The 20865-nt window shown below is 44.6% G+C and overlaps 1 protein-coding gene across 5 annotated transcripts in view; it reads left to right on the forward strand.

Moving 5' to 3' along the window:
• Positions 1-20865, forward strand: part of Ptprt (protein tyrosine phosphatase receptor type T) — a 783764-nt gene that overhangs the window by 78244 nt on the left and 684655 nt on the right. For all 5 annotated transcript variants that reach the window (XM_048810927.1, XM_048810928.1, XM_048810929.1 and 2 more), the window contains exons 3-4: positions 4404-4485; positions 13415-13530. In XM_048810927.1, coding sequence (XP_048666884.1) covers positions 4404-4485; positions 13415-13530 — 198 coding nt within the window. The remainder of the gene's footprint in view (positions 1-4403; positions 4486-13414; positions 13531-20865) is intronic.

Raw genomic sequence — 20865 nt, forward strand, 5'->3', positions numbered from 1 at the left:
TCTCTGGAACTCCTAGGCAGTTCTTTGCATTTCAGAAGGTCCTGCCTTCCTCCTGTCTCTTTGTGGTGTCTGTCTCCAAGAACTGGAGATGGCTAGGTCTTGGGTGGAGATGTTCTGTGATCTAGAGCCCCACGGTGAAGCACACTGACAGGGCAATCATCTCGACCCAAGGCTGAGTATGTGTTCTGGGGCACCTTCTGCCGTCTCCTGTGTCACTTAAGAGAGTTGGCATTCATAGATAAGATAAGTGCCATTCCTACTTTGTCTTTTGTGCTTTACCTGCCAGTTTTTCTTTTGGAGGTTTCGTCCATTTCTTGTTTGATTGTCACGAGTTCTTTGCATACACAAGGAATATAATACGAGTAGCTGGCGTGCACATCGCGAGCATTGTTCTCAGCTTGTCCTTTGACTTATGATTTTGTTTTGGGTGTCTGTTAACACACAAAACATACATTTACATCACTCTTATTAAGAAGAGATTGCGTAACCTTTAAGAAATAGATTTTTAGGAGTTTGTACAGGTTTGGGGCCATACATATATTTTCTAGCCAAATTTACTAGAACTAGAAAATAATGGCAATTTTCTTGAGAGACTTACTGAGGTTATACTGTGGTCTAGTTTATGATCTTTTTGTAAATCCATGAGTGTTCAAACAGAAATTTCACTCTCCCTAATAAATACATTATTATTTACATCATATTATATGTGTTTATAATTATAGGCATTAATTATAAATATCGAGCATATAAGACTATGTAAGATATATGCTAGATATCTTTGCTTTTTCTACTTGATCAGAGGCTAAGACATGGTTTAAAGCCTTCAAATACTGTTTTTTTTCCCATTATTTTTCCATTTTAAGTCTGTTGCCTCATGTATCTTTTTTCAATGATAATTTTAGTCCACTTAGAGGTTTTTATTTTTCTTTTTGGTTAACATTCTACTTTGAGGCATTCACATGATTTCTGCAACAACTGTTTTCTGTTTATTTGCATTTTCTTATTATGTCTTTGTTCAGCTTGTTATTTTTAAGGTTACTGAGTCATTCTGTTTTAGGTGTTTATCTTATAGCATACAATTAGACTTTGATTATTTAGACAGTCTGGGAGCTTTTCTCTGTTTTAACCCATTTATATTTATTGTCAAAACAAATATTTTTCTTCTGTCATTTTCATTACCAAGTTTGACTACTTTCAAGCCTTGCTTTAAATGCATTTCCTTTATATGTTCTATTTTCTTCCAACTTTTTAATGAACGTTTGCTTTTGGTTTCCCATTAATTTTGAAAAAGGAAACTACGCTTGCTCGTGTGTAAAAAGGCCTTGTGTCGATTCACCCTTGTGCAGAATGAGGTGGCTGTGGCCCTTACGTTTTTGCAAGCTTCCTCCTCTCCTGCACAATTTTGTTGGCTCCTTCTCTCTGAAGGACCCTGCTCTCCTGGGGAACACTCTTTGTGAGGCATAGGCATGCTTGTGCAGCTGTTGTGTTTTGTGTGACTTTTTCCCCCAGTCACTTCACGTAATTCCCAGGTAGCCACCTGCTGCTTTATAGATAGGTCTTACCTCCTGGGGACAGTGCCTCTTTGCAATGATACAACCTTCTCCACCAGTTTTCTGCTCCCTGTTGGAGCTCCAGGTTCCACCAAGGACACAGTGTTGAATCCACTGGCCTGGACCATGTGGTCCACAAAAACATTCTACAGGGAGCTTTTTTGGTGGGTCTGTCCCCACCTGACAGTCCATCCACAGGCTTGAAGGGAGGACTAAAAGACAGGAGGGAGAGGCTCTGTTTTGGAAGCTGCCTTGGTGACAGAGATGAGAAAACATGGCAGGTTGTGCCAGAGCAGGGGCACTGAGGTCTGACTTGATGGATAAAAGGTTACTTCCTGTGGTCCATTCTGAGAGCAGAGATGGAAGGAGAGGGAAAGATTTGAGAAATGCCAATAATGTCAAATCAGAAAGAAACTGAGGTGGGGGATGAGGCAGAAGGAGAAGCCCAGATCCCCAGTTTACTCAAGCCAGGAGGGTCATAGTGCCACCTGCCAAGTTTTGTATTTCAGGAAGAATGGCCCACCAGGCAATTCTGGAAAAGTTTTGAGAGGGTGCTTCTAGATCTGATGCACAAGAGTTGCATTTGAGGCATCAATGTGATATCGAGGTGGAAAGACAAACTTGTGAGCTGGATGAGTGAGATTGATGTTCAGGTGGAAGGTCTAGGGTGCAGAGATGCCCCTGAGGTCATCAGTGGATGGCAGTGGTTGAAGGTATATCCAGGACATAGAGAAACAGAGGAGGCCACTCATGATCGAATAGTCCTAGATGTATGGGAGAAACCATGAGAGTGAGTGTCCCCTGAGCCTAACGAGTAGAAAGATCCAGAAAGGGAGAACTCTGACAATTGTAGAAGAATTTTCAAGTAGTAATAGCAGTCTTAATAGACATTTAGTGAGAACACGCTGTTGTTCTAAGTTGGGTGTTAATTCCCGTAATTGAAAAAATTACCCAATGAGGCAGACACCATAATTACAGAAGCAGAAGCTGAAGCCCAGAGCAGGAAGGTCCCTTGCCCAAGGTCACACATTGGTAAGTGGCCCAGCCAGGACAACCACCTAGGCGTTCTGATTCCAAGCTCAAGTATTCCACCGTCTTCTTTCTTAAAGTAAGATGATGACTGGAAACAATACCTACTGGATTTAGCAATTAGGAGATTATTAGTGCTTATCATGAAAATAGTTTGGGGGTGTGTGTTGGAGACAGAATCCAGATTATGTAGCAGGTTCAAGTTTTTCTGTGGGAAGAAGGAAGTGTTGGGAGTGACTGGTGGTTGAAACAATTGGAAAGTGTTATTTGACTGGTGATAGAGAATAACCTACCAAACAAGGCAGGTCGTTTTTTAAGAATAGGAGTTGTCTAAGAATGTATATATGTCAAGGTCAGGGACAGAAGGGAGGGTTTGGGGATGTAGCATAGAGCAGGATAGAGAGATAACCAAGAAGAACCAAGAAGCTGGAACAGGCAGAGGGAGTCAGGGGTCAAGAGCCTTGGCGTTCCTTGCAGAGATGAGATTGGAGTTGGTGGGCATGAAGATTAGGTGTGTGGGTGAGAAGTGAGATGTCAGCCCCTCCCCATCCTCTTGCCTCTTGAAGATGGCATGTCTGCTGGGGTTGGATGGGTAGATGCTGAGAGAGGAACGTTTGTGAGATTGGGGAGTAGGGAAGACAGACTTGTGATGGCTTGGCAAAGTTCAAATAAAGGTTCAGAGGAATTGGAACTTAAGGAGAGAATTATATGGATGATTAGCCAACATACTGGGGGCAACCCGGACTTGCTGAGAACGAAGAAAGCTCCAGATGAATTATAGACTCTGGAAAAGTAAGAGGTCCAGGTACCTTATGAGCCTGAGGAGTAGGATGAAGAGCAGCGAGCTGGGAGAGGACTGTGGGGCAGGAGATCATCCCAAGTTCTGCAGGGGAGTGCCGCTGAGTTGGATTGGAGCAAAAGGCCATCAGAACTTGGGAGGCTGATGGCCGTGTTGCCCACTCAGGTATTCATGTGGCTTTAGCAAAGATAGAGTTTCCATGGTGAAGGAAGCTATGAACTGAATTTAAAAATATATATATATGGATCTTAACAGTTCAGGTGGGAGTCAGAGGGGAGAATTCCAAGAATTTGTTGCCTCTACTTTTGGAAATCAAGATGCAGTTTGCTGCTTATTTTATTTTTATTTTATTTTCTTTTGAGAGAGAGAGAGAGAGAGAGAGAGAGAGAGAGAGAGAGAGAGAATATGAATCTTTTTTGTAGATGGACACAACACCATGCCTTTATTTTTAAGTGGTGCTGAGAATCGAACCCGGGTCCCACCCGTGCTAGGCCAGTGCTCTACCGCTGAGCCACAATCCCAGCTCCTGCTGCTTATTTTTAAAAGGTGTTCTTAAGAAGTCATCTGGATCCTATATTCATTGGGAATATAGGATCAAATCAGGCTAAACCTCATTGGCTTATGCTAGCTTCCAAGTAGGCATTTTTCCTCACTCTGCATAAGGTGGTTGGGGTATTAGGAAGTAGTTCTTCCCTGTGCTTCATGGGAAACCAGAATGGGAAAGGTGCAGAGTGGGCTGTCCATTCCATGTTTGGCTTTTCCTGCATCTAAGTGTCATTTCTGAAATCCATTAAAAACGTTCCATGTGGCTGACTTCCTTTGCTAGTCACCAGAGTGTGGCCTTTCTGCCTTGTTTTGAAAATCTGAGTTGGCAACCAGGGTGGCGTGCGGTCCTACAGTGAGGTCTCTTAGGTCGGTTCTGATGGGAGGCTGAAGCATGAAGGGATTGGGGGCTGGGAAGCTTCCTAAGATGAATGTCTACGACGGCTTCTGCAAAATTGACTCCCGCCCTGTGTGTGTTGCAGGTGATATTTGAATCCGTCTCTTTGAAGGGTCATCCTGGCTACATCGCTGTGGACGAAGTCCGGGTCCTGGCTCATCCATGCAGTAAGTCCGTCTCCTTCTCTCTGCACAGCCCTGCTGCAGCCACACTGGGTAGCTCAGAGGATGCGACTTTCTCTATTCATTCAGCTCACAAACATCTCTCAGTCTCTCTCTCTCTCTCTCTCTTTCTCTCTTAATCCTTCAAAAATGCTTACATACCCAATGCAATCAGTCCTGAATAAATCCATAATTTTGCCGGCCTGTTCAACAGGCAGCACCTCCAGGAATTTGCAGAGAGTGGCAAAACGTCCTCGTTTGAATCTCTCTCTCCATTATTAAGGGAGTCTAAAGTCCTGATTGTTTATTAGTGGGATTCAGTCCACTGAAGTGGAAGAATTAGAGGGCTTTGGATAGAATCTTATGCAATTGTCTTAAAAAAAGAACACCACCAAAACACGGAGAAATTAGCACTGTTCACTCACAGGGAAAAGTACCCCAAAGCTATTAATTCTTTAAAAATAATTTTAAATATACTCATCAGCTCTATGTAGGCGTGGGGAGGAATTTCTTGGAGTGGTTTAGTACTTATGGCACAGAGTCAAGAGTCCCCACAGGCATCCCACTCCTCTGTACCCATCCACTTTCCCCTTGAAGTTCCCTCTGTAGTGTTTAGTCTAAGATATTTAGATGTGTTTCAGCAGGAAAATGGGGTTCCTGCTGAGTCAAAGAGGAGCCAAGTCCTTTAGCAAGTTGTGATGGTATCATATCTAGAGACATTTGTTTGTAGACTGTAATCAAAGGGATATGTAAGGGGATTATGGAACCCCCATAGTTCATTAATGCTCCATCAATTTCTTGGAAGCTCTGAGGTCTAGGTAACCTCTAGTGGGTCTCTCTCTACTCTCTCCATATGATCAAGAGTCACAGTGGTATTCCACTTTTTGTTACAATAATGGAATACCTGAGGCAGGCTAACTTTATAAAGAAAAGAAGGTTATTTATTCATCTGCTGAAGGGCATCTAGGTTGCTTCCACAGTTTAGCTATTGTGAATTGAGCTTCTATAAACATTGATGTGGCTGCATTGCTACAGTATGCTGATTTTAAGTCCTTTAGATATAGACTAAGGTGTGGGATAGCTGGGTCAAATGGTGGTTCCATTCCAAGTTTCTAAGGCATCTCCATACTGCTTTCCAGATTGGCCACACCAATTTGCAGTCCTACCAGCAAGAAATGAGTGTGTCTTTTCCCCCACATCTTTGCCAAAATTTATTATTGTCTGTATTCTTGATGACTGTCGTGAGATGAAATCTTAGTTTTGATTTACATTTCTCTAATTATTAGAGATGTTGTATATTTTTTCATATATTTGTTGATGGAATGTATATCTTCTTCCGAGAAATGTCAGTTCAACTCCTTAGTCCATTTATTGATTGGGTTGTTTGTTTTTTTGGTGTTAAGATTTTTTAGTTCTTTATATATCCTGGAGATTAGTGCTCCATCTGATGTGCGTGTATGGAATATTACTCAGCACTAAAAGAGAATAAAATTATGGCATTTGCAGGTAAATGGATGGAGTTGGAGAATATTATGCTAAGTGAAGTAAGGCAATCCCCCAAAACCAAAGGCCGAATATTCTCTCTGATAAGTGGATGTTGATTCATAATGGGGGGGGGGGGACATGGGGAAAATGGAGGAACTTTGATGGGGCAGAGGGGAGGGAAGGCTGGGAAAGGCATGAGGGTAGGAAAGATGGTGGAATGAGGTGGACATCATTACCCTAGGTACATGTATGATTGCACATATGGTGTGACACTACACCATGTACAACCATAGAAATCTAAAGTTGTGCTTCAGTTATGTACAATGAATCAAAATGCATTCTGCTGTCATATATACATAATTAAAATAAATTTTTTAAAAAAGAAAAGAGGTTTATTTGGCTCACAGTTTTGGAGGTGTAAGGGCATGCTGCTGGTGTTGGCTCAGTTCTGGTGACGGCCATCTTGCTGCCAGATTCTTGATGGAGTGAAGAACATCATATGCCAAGAGACAGAGACTGCACATGTGTGTGTCTGGTCTCTGTTCCTTTTTCTTATAAAGCCACCAGGATTCAATCATAAGTGCTTCATCCTAATGCCCTTACCTAAATATAACCACTTTCCATGAGCTCCATTTGTGAACACCACAATTGGACTCAGTTTCAACCCTCGGTGTGCCACTAACATATGGCTTTGGGGATTAAGTTCTTACATGACTTCAGGGGGATAAGCCACATTCCAGCCTCAGCAGTTATGCCCTGGGCCGTGATGTAGTTCGTCACACCTCAAGAGCTGTCATGCATGCTCTCTTTATGTCCCTTTTAGTGCTTCCATTCGGGGACTGTTCTCCTCCGAGACCCACCCGTGTTGCTGTGATTGAAATGATTCTTTGCCCATCTGCTGCAGTGAGTTTGGAAGACCTTCAACATGGCTTTCCCCCCTCTTTTTGCACTGGAATGCCGGGGACGGACTCCTTGTCTTGGAGCACCTTCTCTGGAGGAATTTGGGACAAGTTCCAAGTTCCAGACATTATTTTGGGAACCTAGGTTTGGTGTCTATGGAAAAGGGACCCTCCTCCCAAGGAATCAGCCAGCATCTCAGGGATTCTGAGTTTCCTCTAGACCCTCCATTGCCTTGGCTTAAGGTCCCTGCTCACTCTGGGTCACTCCTTGAGGTGGATGGGTCTGCCCATTCAGTCATGTCTGAGAAGTGTCTCTGCTGAACCAGGCTTCATGTGCAGAGGGCGTCAGAAATTCTTTAGCTCTTCAGGGTGTAGATAGTGGACATGAGGATGAGGGCCCATTGCCAGATTAAACATTCCTTCCCTCAACTCCTGGAAGTCAGTGTCAGATGCCCGTTGGAGAAAGACCTTTGGCCTAAGACTGGGCAACTGTATCAGGAGATGCCTGCCCTTATCTGTGACCCTTTTAACCCATACAGCCCTGCACAGTCCCCAGTTTCAGAAGGCTCCCTGAAATGTCTTCCTCAAGTCCCAGGTACATGCCTTCTAGAGGGTTTGCCTGCCTTGCACCCACCTGAGTTCCTACTTCATAGCTGGTGCTGGGTGCCTGAACTTGGCTCTTCCCTGCAGAACATGGCTGAGGTTTCTCTCCCTGCACCCCAGAACTCGGTGCTCTGGTGAGAATTTCGCCTCAAGCATTGCACCCAGCCTTGACCCTGTCTCTTGCTTGTTGACAGTTAACAGCCTCAACTGTCTTCAACCCAGATTAGCTGTGCCTGAGATTCATGGTTTTCCATCACAGGCAAAAGCATCCTGTTTTTCCCTTCAAATCTCAGTGGAAAGCAGTCTCTGGAGAACATTTGGGTGCCTTCCCACCTCCAAAATCTCACGGCTCCTCTTGGAATCCTTTTCTTATTGGGGTTGCTATGGATTTAGGGTAATCCTAAAAAAACCCCTCCTCCTCTTACTCTTCCTCCTCCTGCTCCTGCTAAGGAGTGTGGATTGCATGGTTATAGAATTGCTGAGAGCCAGTTACCCAGCAAATGGGCCATGGGATATAACTCAGGAAGACGTGACCCTGGTTTTATTCCTACGTAATAAGCTTTGGCTGAGTTCAACCTCAGTGCTTAGGCGGCTTAAGCACACACTTCCAGAAACCACAATGTGAGGGCCCTGTAAGAGTGGGTAGGCTCAGAAACATTCCATGTAACTGCATGTCTAGATACTGGCAGGGTGTATGGTCACCTGAGGAGCACCCACAGCCCACGGGTCACATGGAGTTGAGTAGTTCCCTTCTCTAGGGTGAGCCCTCAATCCTTTCTTTCAACAAGTAAATTATTGAACATGAGCTATGTGTTCAAGAACATTTCTTACTCTCTGGGTAAGAAAGATTAGGTCCTTGTCCTCCTGGTATTGATTAGCAGGAGAGCCAGTGGGGGAGTAGGTACTAAATACAAAATTAATATTAAATAAGTTCTAAATGATTTCAGATAGTGATAACTGCTGGGAGTGTAATAAATACACATGGCTGGGGCAAGAGGGCTTCTTAGGTAGAGTGGTCAGGGGAGGTGTCTTTGAAGATGTGAATCATAGGAAGGAGTTCACCCAGAGCCTTTGGCATCATTGTGAGCAGTTTGGATATTAAATGCAGGGAGGTGATGTTAGAGGGGGTTCTGCTGGGAATTGGCATGACCTTAGTTTATTGTTAAAGGAGAACTTGAGCTCTGTGGAGAATGAGTTGAAGGGCCAGAGAGAAGGTGAGGAGACCTATGAGGGAGAACATTCTGGAGCAAGAGGAGTGGTGGCCTGGATCAGGGAGGTAAAGAGTCAACCATTCATCAGCCAACAGGTGTTTGCTGAGCATGTGCCCAACGCCAGGCACTATTCTGGGTTTATGGAAATGTAAGACTGATTCATTCTTTGTCCTCATGGGCTTCCATCAAAGTGAAAGAGACTGAAAATATAACACATAATGAGGTGATTCTGATATACAACAGATGGCACGTTGCTTTGCTAGGACTGCCAATAGCCCAGACTGGGTGGCTTCAGCCACTGAAGTGTATATTCTTATGGTTCGCAAGGCTAGGAGTCCAAGGTCAGGATGTTGACAAGATTGGTTTTTCCCAAGACTTCTCTTCTGGGCTTGTAGATGTTCATATTCTCACTGTGTCCTCACATGGACTTTCCTTGGGTGCAGGTCCTTGGTGGCTCTGGGTGTCCAAATTGCCTCTTCTTTAAGGACACCATTTAGATTATATTAGGGTCCACAAAGTGGCCTCATTTTAATTTATTCACTTCTTTTAGGGCCTTTGTTCCCCAAATACAGTCACACTGTGAAGGGCTAGGGACTAGGGCTTCGACGTACGAATTTGTGATGTAGGAATTGTGGGGACACAATTTGGCCCATAACCAATGGCAAAGAGTTTTGTGAAGAAACGTGGAACATGGAGATGGAAAGATTAGAGATGTATCCAGATTAGAGATGTATTCAGGCACTACAGATTAGGAGACAGAAGCATCAAAAATGTCTACTCGCAGATTTCTGGGTTAAGCAAGGTGGTGCAGGTTTGGGGAGAACAGAGCCTGTGCCCGGCCTGCAGAGGTGCTGACCGTGGGCCTGTGGGGTGTACATGAGAGAGCAGGTCATGCAACCTGCTAGTAACTTCTGAAAGGTCCTTGAGACTGAAAGTACTTTCCCAGCCCCCAGCCTTAGAATCAATGTGTTGATGACTTGACTTATAGATTATTGAAAATTTAAGTCTATTGAAAAACAGGGGCACTCCCTTTATGTCCTCAAGCTTTTTGGTTCTCCACTTCTGTCTTTCAAGAGCTGTCCTGGGTTAATATAGGACCAGAGTCTATCAATAAGTGATTCCACTAATTATTCCAAAAGTTAGTGCCTGCCTTGTGGCTCTGTCCTCCATCAAGGGGGGCTGAAGTTTGTGACCTTAAACACTCGCCTTGAAGCTTCCAAAACAATGACCAAAAGCCAGGCGTGATACTCAAAGGAAATTATTTTCTCTTACAACCTGAAACGTCTCGTCTCTATTTTATAGTCTTTTTTTTTTTTTTTGTTATTCCAGAAGTCCAGACGTATTTCAGCTGTAGTTACCGTCCGTCTGCCGCCGTTTCTCAGTGTTAGCCATTAGCAGGGCCGCGGCAGTTATAATGGCGTACGATAAATGTCAGCGTGATTTTCCACTCGGTTGCAAAGTTTCTAACTCCTAAGTTGACTTTTAGAATTTTTTAAACCTACTTTTTTTTTTTCCCCGTCACAACCTTGCAGGGCCGTGTCGCCGAGCCCACAGAGCATCTGCAGCATGTTCCTAATGTAGGTACTGAGCTTTCTCTTCAGTTGTGTGGCTTCCCACTGAGCACTGTCAGGTTTAAAGAGCGAGATAAAGGGCACAATCATATGTCTTCAGATGCTGCACTGACATCTGCAGGAGTTTAAATGTCACCAACATGGAGACCTTTTTTCGCCCCCAACGCACAGCTCATTTTCTCCTAACCCCATTCAGCGGGAACCCATTTTGCGGGACCTGAGTCTCCCTGGGGAGTAAGAGTGAGAGCTGACTTGGGGACTGAGGTCAGCGGTGTCTGACAGAAGGCTGCTGAGCGGAACTGGGAGAATAATTTCTCTCCCAAAGCTGCAGTGCCTCGGGGAAGTCATGATGGAAAGACTGACTGAAGAGGTGATGGAGTCAGGGGGATGGAAGAAAGAGGGTCACAGAGGCTGGAGCCCACAGAAGGGGACCAAACTGCTTCCCCACATAAAGAGGATCTCCAGAGAGGGAGATCTGTCACCAGCCAAGGCTGAGCCATGGCCTCCAAGAACAGAGGCAAGAGTGAGGACCTTTGGAGAGAATGCTGAATGAGAAGAGGGTGGTGGGGACAAGTTCCTGTGACCCAGGATCCCCCAGTGTAGTGCATGGAGGGTGCTGGTATCATCGGGTCTATGAGGCCAGACCAGGCAACACTAGCCACAGGGAAGGGTTCCAGCTAACGCACATGAGAGCAGCGTATCAGAGACTCAGACTGATAGAGCCTGCGTGCTGATGGGTTTTGCTAAGTCTGCCTGATGCTTTAATAAAATTTAGCCAACATTTTAAAATGAGAGATTTAGCATAAAACCTGGATTTCTAACTTCCCTTGAGAAGTCGAATGATAACCCTGGGCAAAGCCCTGTCATCCTCTCTCCCTCTGCTGCCCCCTGGTGGGTCACAAGGTCTCCCTCCAGTTCCCCCAGGTCCTCACCACTCCTTATCACCTTCCCAATGTTGAGGCTGGTGTCAGATGCCAGCTAATAATTGGGCTGGTAGTGTTGTTTCTCTTTTATTGCAAAATATTTATTTCACCCAAATTTCTATCAAAAGTGGGGAACTGAAAGACGGGGCAAGGAGGTGGTGTTTTTGTTCATGTTGATTTACAGCTGAACCACTTTATTAATTTCCTTAACTGTCTGGTTCCTGTAGGCACATGGGTTTGACAACTCTGTTGTAAATCACTAGTGCTTCCCCAGAATACTAACACCAGGGACCATGAACCATCTAAATTCTGAATCTAGAGGGGAGGGAGGAGAGGGATTCAAGATGGAAGTGTCAAGAGGAAAGGTCTGTGGCTAGAAGGGAGAAGTGGGAGGAATTGGAAACGAGGAGGGGACAGTGATCTCGAGACAATCCATCTCTAATTGCTCACATTCCAGAGCTTAACCATAGGCCCAGCATCCTGAAGAGTCAGTCAAGAGCCAGCCTCTGCAAAACCCAGCATGGAGCTTTCTCATCTTGGAACCCAGACTCTGTACGCCCTCCTCCACTGGGTGGGTCCTCCCCCATCCTCCCCTGTGCTTTAAACCTGTGGCATCAACAGATTTACGTGGTGCACTCTGTTCCCACCTGAGGAGTTGACTTGAACTGATAGTTCCAAAAATAACTTTACAAAATTATACAGGAGAGCCAAAAGGAAACAATTTCAGGCAATCAAAGCAGCATGACATTTGTCAGGTTGACTAGATGCAGGGAACGTACACTCTGAAAAGTCCACCAGAAGTGTTCTTACCCAGGCCTTGGGCGGTCAATGCCACTCCAGTTGCAGGGCCCTGAGGGTGGCATGTGGGGTCTCCGAGTTGTTGTCATGAGTTTAAAATCTGGACAGAAGTGCATATTTTCTCATAGTCAGCTTGTCTGGTCACACCAAGATTCATGGCTTTTGCTGAGCTTAACAGGCAGTGACACAGATTGGTGTACAAGATAGGTCACACCATGAACCCCCAGATAAACAGAAAAAAATAAAAAAGGATCATTGCAAAATCTTTGGGAGTAACGAGAAAAGCCTGGAGAGTCAGCATGGACATGCAGGCCCTGAGGTCTGTCATTCCCAAAGCCCAGGAAGCAAGAGAACGTGCTAGGTGGAAGCCAAACGTGAGGTCAAATGGAACTGGACAGACTTCTGTCCCTGCCTCTCACTGTTGCTGTGTGGCTTTGGGAACATAACACTTGTTGGATTCTACCTCTAGCATTGGCTTCATGGGGATGCCATGGAGTTAAACTAGAAAAAACATGGTCCCTGGCCTGGTCCTGGGGGAGATTGTATGTGACTGCCTCTGGACTGATGGCAGTGTCCCTTGTGGATCCTCCCTGATCTTGTCGGAATTCCCCACTTGGTCCCATGCTGGGGTAGGTGTGGCACAGTTCTTCTCTGACTTTGTTGTTGGTGGTTGGGATCCTTCATGGTGCTCAAGGCAGAAGCTCACTCTTGTGGTCATAGCTTCTTGGCTGATGGAGAGCTTCTAGACGGGAGAACTTGTCTCTATAAACAAGGGGAGAGGTGAACCCATCATAGAGCACATGCTTAATCCTAGGATTGATGCCCACAGACACTCTTTTTTTGACAATGCTTTTCCCAGTCCCCAGAATCAGTGTCCCTCTTCCCATTCATGCTTAGGAGACCCCATTTCTTAGAGTTAAGAGTGTAAATTCTGGGCCCTTGTGAACCAGACCAAGTTCCTGCGTGCTTCCATTCATTCATTGTGCAGTAGAGACGGGACCACCACCACCAACTGTGTTGGTTTAATGAATCACGCTTGCATACAGCAGCTGTCCCATAGAAGCATGCAGCGAGTGACAGCCAGTGTTCTCTTCCCCCCTCTCCCTCTTCTACTCTTCATTCTCTTCAGAGTCCTGGATTTATGTTTTGGCTCCCCCACGTCCTAGATGTCTGACTGTGCTGAACCGTGTAACGCCTCCGAGACTTAGCTTTCTAATCTGTGAATGGGGATATCATGCACCTTGTGGGATCTATGAGGTTTCAGTGAGATAATGCATGTCAAGTTCACAGAACAGTGCCGGCTCAGTATGTAATCCATCTGCTCTTCCCCGAGCCAGGCTTCTTCCTGGGCACAAAGTCCACCCATCCTCCGCTGCTGCCCAAGACAGGGAAGTGTTGCAGACTATTGAATCTCGTCTTCACCTGTCCTTTGCTTTCTCTCATAGGAAAAGCGCCTCATTTTCTACGACTCCAAAATGTGGAGGTGAACGTGGGACAGAATGCGACATTCCAGTGCATTGCTGGTGGGAAGTGGTCTCAACATGACAAACTTTGGCTCCAGGTAAGAAGGGGAGAAGTTCCTGCTCCATCATGATGAGGGAGGGGATGTTTTTCAAGCACCCCTGCTCTTTGGAGGGTTCTCTCCATCCACGACCTGGTTAAATCTTAACCACACATCTGTTAGGTCAGCTTTGGTATACCCATTTTAGAGATGGAGGAACTAAGGCTCAAACCTCAAAGTTTCAGAACTAGAATCTTTTCTGACTCTCTAACAAACTTTGTCTTTTAAGCCCAGATCAACAGGGTTAAGAAAAATGGATATTTTAGGTTTTGAGTATACCGTATCATGAAATCTTAACTAGAAGGTTGTGGGATATCCAGTGATTCACTAATGCACATCCAGGTAAAATCAAATCATTCTTTTCCTAGAGTGTATCCTTAAAAGGAATAACACATCTAATCTCTGGTTAAACGAGCCCATCAGTTAAGTCCAACAGGAAAATGTTTTAAGCTTACATCTGTTTTCCTGTTGTTACTGCTCATTGATACTACTTCCCTAACAAGATGAGAAGGGGTCTTTTGGGGTGGGGGACACAGACTGGGGCTGCAACAGAACTGGAAAACTAAGAGAGCATTAGCATACTACTGTCAATGTGAACAGGGACACCAAGTTCTGTTAAATGTTCTATCTAACATTTAAAAAATAATTTTTAAACAGCCTTGTTGAGATGTTATCTTACAGTATACAGTTTGATAAGTTTGATATATATATATATATATGAAATTATTTCCACAATCAGGATATTGAACAGAGGCATCACACCCAAAGTTTCCTTGTCCTGATTTTAGTCCTTTCTTTCTGCTGTTCCCACCCCAGTGTGTAATAGGCAATTGCTGGTCTGCTTCTGATACTACGGATGAGTTGACATGCTCTAAAATTTTATATAAATGGTATCATGCTGCACTTTTAGTCATCATGATTATTCTGAGGTTTATCTATGTTGTTGTGGGTATCAGTTCTTTATTTATTAAGTTAGTTTTTGCTGAAATATATTCAATTGTGTGAATTTATCTATACACCTATTGATGAACACCTGTTGTTTTCTTTCCAGTTTCTGGCTATTACAAAAAAGCTGCAGTGAATATTCACGGGCAGATTTTTGTATGCACGTTGTTCTTTCATTTCTCTCGGGTAAACACCTAGAAGCTGAATGGCCGGGTCATCTTATCGATGTGTATTTAATTTTGTAAAGCACGACAAATTGTTTTCAAAAAATGGTTGTGCTATTTCACATCCCCACCAGCAGTCTGTGAAAGTTCTAGTTGCTTTACAACCTCCCTAGGGCTCAGTATGGTTATCTTTTCAGGTTTATCCATTTAAATAGGTGTGTGATGGTACCTCCTTAAGGTTTCAAATGTCATATTCCTGGTAACTTAGTAGTTGGAGCATGTTTTGTTGTGCTTCTTTACCCAGATAACTCTCTACACACTTTGGTGGGAGTTCACACTGTCACTTTTCTTGAATTGAGCCCATTTTCTACAGTTGGAAAGTCCCTGGGCAGAAGAGCCCAGCCAGGGGCTCAGAGATCTTCTTTCTGTTTAGCAGCATAGCAGAATGAAAATAACACTTGTGCCTGCCCATCTCCCTTTCCTGGGCTGCCTGCAGACAGTAAGAGGGCATGCTTCCACACCATCACACCACTCCACTAGTAAGCAGTGTTATTTCCTCTTTTCATTATAATTAGCTGCAAGTGCATCTTGCTCCCAGGAAGCTTTACCATTTCAATGGCATCGCCTCAGTTGCATCACAAGCATGAGGTGGGTCAATGCAGTATTTTCAGCAACTTTATTTGGGTTTTCTGACTATTTTATGATCATTCTTATTACAGTTATTACAGTTCTAAGTTGCATGTCCTAGACCTTAGGTCTGTTAGCAGGAGTATGTTCATGCAGAACATAATAGAAGTTTTGATGAAAATAGATAAAAACCACGGTATTCCTACCCAGCTCATCCACATCTGATTTATTTATCTAGTTTACAGCGTAAACCAAATCCTATTTCACAGACGTTTTCTGGGTAGCTTACAATGGGATGTAAAGCACAACAAGATAGCATAAATTAAAAGTGAGGTAGCCCAAGTTAGGAGAAGAATACACAGGAGCTGCTAAAGCTAAAGTTGCATTTCTGCACACCTGCTGCTGCCTGTGAGTCACATGCAGAGCCCATAGCGCCGCAGCCGCCAATGGAATAAAGAAAACTTGTCAGATATACAGTTCACAATGTCTGCGAGATAAACACAAACCAATTGCTCAGGAAAATTCTAACTGTTGTTCACACAGAGGCCAGACAGGAATTGTTCCCAGGAGTCCTCATAAAGAAAACACTGTATGATGTAATGAACAGTATTCCCACCACAGTCTTATTGAGGGCACACAAGTGGGTTTCACAGGCCTGTTTCACATAATGATGTTCTGTATAAAAGCAATCTGGAGAGGTGGAAGGAGAGGGAGGCGTGGGTGGGGAGCGGCTCCGGCAGAGGTCTCCTGCTTTCTGCTAATCTATCTCCATCCTGGGATGCTTAAAGTTTATCTGGTGAGTGAATAGATCCAATAACGATTTCTCTAAGGAAACCTCCCTTAATAGTGTCGCCCTTATCCATATTTCAGGGAGTATTGGGAAGGAGACTGTTTCTCCTACACTCTGGAAAGTGCCTGCATGGCTTGTTAAGGAACAGTGTTGTTGGAAGTAGGTTGTACTGGTCTCAGGGTCCTTCTGAGGAACAGTCAATAGGGGGCGCACACCTGCACACGAACGTGTATACACACACACACACACGCACACATGCACACACATGCATACACATGAAGCTTTGTTATGAGGAACTGGCTGGCATGATCATGGAGGCCGAGAAGTCCCACAGTCTCTCATCTGCAAGGTGGAGACCTGGAAAGGTGGGGTAGGAGGTGTAATTTCAGCCCAAGTCCAAAAGTTCAAGAACCAGGAGAGCTGGAAGTGTAAATCACAGTGCTAGAGCAGGAGAAGACCAGTGTGCCTTTTAGAAAAAGGAAAAGAAACGATGTTCATGTACAGAAAGGTGGGACTGTACAGAATTTTCAGTATAGCACAATAAAAAGGTGAATAGGTGCATCTTCTCTGGATGGTAACTGGGCAGTAATTACCAAAAACTCTAAGTGTGGATATTCTTCCAATGAACAATTTTACTAATGGCAGTTTACGTAAGGACATTGCCAGAAATGGGGACAAAAGTGTACCTGCAAACATGTTCAACAGGACAGAGAATGAATGAAAGAAACTAGATGCTCAGCAAGAGAGACTAATTAGATAAATGCTGGAATGAAGTAATTCAATACTAGATTCTAGACATATACTTAATGATATTTTTGTAGTATGTAATTAAATGAAAAGAGCATTATCAAACTTTATTCAGTGTATCATCTTTTACGAACAACACATATATACACATATACATACATAGAGATGATATAGATAAGATATATATATATATACACACACACACACGTGTGTGTATCCACACTTACATACATATGCACACAGAACAATAAAACATGTCAACAATAATCAATTGTGATGGTAGATCGTGTGTGCTTTTTCTTTTCTGTGTTTCTTCTGTTCTTTTCTATGTCATCCAAATACTCTAAAATGAACATAGGGAACTATATAAACAGAAGCAAATGTTGTTAGAAAAGAGAAAAATTGTCCCTTTTTCTTGGACACAGAGTATTCTAAGGGTGGCAGGAAGCTTTGCTGGGATTGGGTAACTCGTTCCGACAGAAGCGAGGCCCCCCAGCAAGGACACAGGTCGCTTTCCTTCAGCTCTCTCCATACCCGTCATTGCCATCAGATACTGTCGTCCAGGAGGGTGTTTGGACTACTCCATGCGTGGCCTCCTGTCTTATTGAAGCCCACGCTGACAGGGCTCTGTCCTGGAACACCTTGGGGACTCTGCAGCTGACCCTCCAGCCCCACAGTGCAGCTGACCTCCAGGCTGCTCTGTGGAGGATTCGCTCCACTGGAGGTTTGTACAACAAATAGCATTTGAAGAGTCTCAGAAATGAGGCCATGTGTCCAAATACTGTGCACGGATCTCAGTAGGAGCAGCATATATGTTGAGACAAATCACAGGCACTGGAGCGGGAGTAGACCCGAATCTGGCAGGAAAAGGCTCCTGCCCCTGGGAGCCCATCGGCTTCAGTCAGTTGCACGGGGCTGATGAGCTAAGGAGGCACATCAGTCCTCTGTCCCCCCTGCAGGGCTGTTGCTGCTCTGGCACGCACAGGGCCTGTGGTGTGGAGCAGCCCTGGCTCCCTCCGTCAGAACCAGACCTCCTTTCTGTTTAGGGTTTGGCACCGCGGCCACGCCACAACAGAACAATGGCGATAAAGCAAAGCAACTGCTCATAACCGCTGACATTTATTGAGTGCTTACATAGAATGCATTTAATCCTCATCAGTGTTTCAGATAGCTGCTGTTACAGCGCATCATGGAGACAACCAGTAGGCTGAGCCTCAGGGGTGAGTGACATCCTTAAAGTCACACAGGGAGTGAGCAGTAGAGGCAGGGCTTCTTATTCTGAAACCCTGGGCTCACCCCCTCCATGCCTGCCTTGTGGACTTGCACAAGGTGGCCTTGTCTGTGCAGATGGCAATGAAAAAAACAAGCGCCCTGACTTAGCATGTACCTGTACGGCTTTCATTTACCAGCCACTCGACTAGGTACTTCAGTATACTTGACTTTCTCAAATCTACAAAGAGGATCAGATACTGTCATCCAGGAGGGATGACAAACCAAAATACCCTTGAAATTTTTGAATCAGATCATCCCTCTAGCTGTCTTCTGACTTCCCCCGTCCCCTTCTTAGCTATGAACATGATGTCTATACTTGCCATGTGGATTTCTTCAACTCCCAAGTCTTCCTAGCAGTGATTGTTATAAATGCCACCAACAGTGCCCTTGTTAAAGTTAAGGGGTGCCTGTCAGTCCTGGACTTCATGAGGGAGTTATATCCTAACAAACCCATCATGAGTTGTAAACATTGTATGTCAAACATGTGTTTCAGGCAGCCAACTTGCCCACCACCAGAGCCTGCCCACACAGTATGCTGTGGAGTACGGATTGCTTCCTGCATGGTCTCTGGGCTGACTGGGAGCTATGCCTCACCATCCTTATCCAGCATGAGAAAGTATGCTACCACGTAGCCCAAGGTCAAAATTGCAAATCTGAAATAGAGCTTCCACATCGCTCTTGCACCACTGTGAAGTGCAAGAGTCTAAGTCATCATAAAGAGGGTGCTGCCTGAGCTCGACTTTTCTTTCAGCATTTAATGGTGCTCACTATTTCTGCTATGAAAATCTTCCTGCCCTTATGGATTCATGAAACCATATGCCAACCTCTAGGAAGGGTATAAGATTTTACCTGGTTTGGCGGACAGGGTAGCCAGCCATAGTGTTGGGTAAGAGATAGGGCATGGGGAAGAGGTGGGAAAGATGGAAGAGAGGAGACCACTAACATCCCTGGTCTCACCTAAAACTCCCTGTGAAACTCCTTTTGGGAGGGGAAAATGGGCCATCTTGCAATTAAAGGGAGGAAGCTAGATGAACATAAAGAGAATTCAAGATCCTAAAGGGAAATCTCAATCCCCATATCTGGGGTCTTGGATGGTGGCAGTAACCCCAGGGACTGACCTAAAGTTAACCTGTTGCTAGGTAACATAGCATTAGCATTGGTTTGCTCCCCTTCTTTGCATGTTTTTTTTTTTTTTTTATGTCACGGAGAAACCTACTTTACAATGGACAATAGAAAAGAAATTATATCAAATTCAGCTGGCAATCAAGGTGTCAGTCAAACCCAGATCTACCCAGGGGAGAAGGGGGAGAACTAGCACAGCCTAAAGAAAGTGAGCCCCACCGACTGTGTAGAACTTCTCCTAAAGAGAAGTTCCTCATCTATGATACAGACCTACTGCAAACACCAACCTGACTCGCCCCCACATCATCCCCATGAAGAATAAAATCAAACAACCAACCAAAAAAAAAGATGCAAACATGAAGCTCACCTCACCTGCTGTATGGTGACTAACAAGTCTTTTGTTTCTGACTCGGGAGTCTCATGTCTTCTAACAGTTTCTGATGAAACTATTGCTACTTAGCACCTGGACAAAGAATTGAGCAAGATGTGAGGACTTGCCAAGCCAGACCAAGGCTTACTGAAGTTTGATGGTATACTCTGGGAGAGCAGAGTGGGCTGAGCTGGTCAAGTAGCTGCAGGCTACCAGCTTTCTTTTCCCCCATCCTGTGCACCTTCACCTCTGGCTAGGTGTGTCTTCACCCCTGGCCAACTCTCACCTGGAGATTTCCCCCTCACATTACTTATTCTTTCTTTGCCTTTTCTCTGTGTCACTTCTCAGCCCTTCTTCAACTTATGTGCTCCAGGATTTGATCCCTGTTCATCTGGGTCCCTATGCTCTGTCAGAAGCTGGGAGAAAGATGGACATGAAGCCCAGCTGCTTCTTGTCCTTATGCATCTTCCCTTCTGGTGGCAAAGATGGTCATTGAGCATCTGCTCACACAGCTACTTCATCACAGTGTGACCGTGCTGCCAGGAGGAAACCAGGGGCTGACGAGGACAGGGCAGGGAATGTAGGGAGGATTACATAGGAGCAGTGGCCGTGGAGGAGGTGGCCTTTGATTGGAGCCCTGAGAGTCGAGCCAGATGTGGACAAGAGGATCTGTTCCAGGGAGATGGCACATGTGCAGGCCTTTCCCCACCTGCTCATCCTCTTTGCTCAGGGCTTATGGCTCCCTGTGGTGCTTATGCCAGGCCCCTCCTGATTCTCTGCAGGAGATTTAAACACAGAAATCAGCACCAAATGAGCCGTCAGCCATGCATGCATGGGCCCTTGGAGGGGTTTCAGCACAGCTAATCAAAAATGATTTATGTCGACTTTTTATTTCTTTTAACTTTTAATAAAGTATAATCAAAAGCTATTCTTTGGAGACTGCCAAAAAGGCACAAATATACTCTTAAGAGAATCAATGGGTGAGACTTTAGCAAGTTTCCAAATGTCATACCATTGCAATGATATGACTAGAAGTAAAATGAATATTCATTACAAATGGATATTGTGGAAATTTCACCTGCGTATTTTCTGGTCAGAAGATTCCTGGAGCAATCAGAATAGTCTTCAGCTGGAAACGTTAGCCTGATTTTATTTTATTTATTTATCTGTTTTCATGTGAAGCTTAACCAGCACACTGAAGCCGTCTGGACTGGGTATTAGAATATCTCCTATAAAGCAGGTCTAATATCTGTTGTGTGGAACCAGAAACAGTTTCCTTTCATTAAAGACAGTAATGT

The sequence above is a fragment of the Marmota marmota genome, unplaced genomic scaffold (genome assembly GCF_001458135.2).
Source record: "Marmota marmota marmota unplaced genomic scaffold, marMar, whole genome shotgun sequence".
Taxonomy (NCBI): Eukaryota; Metazoa; Chordata; class Mammalia; order Rodentia; family Sciuridae; genus Marmota; species Marmota marmota.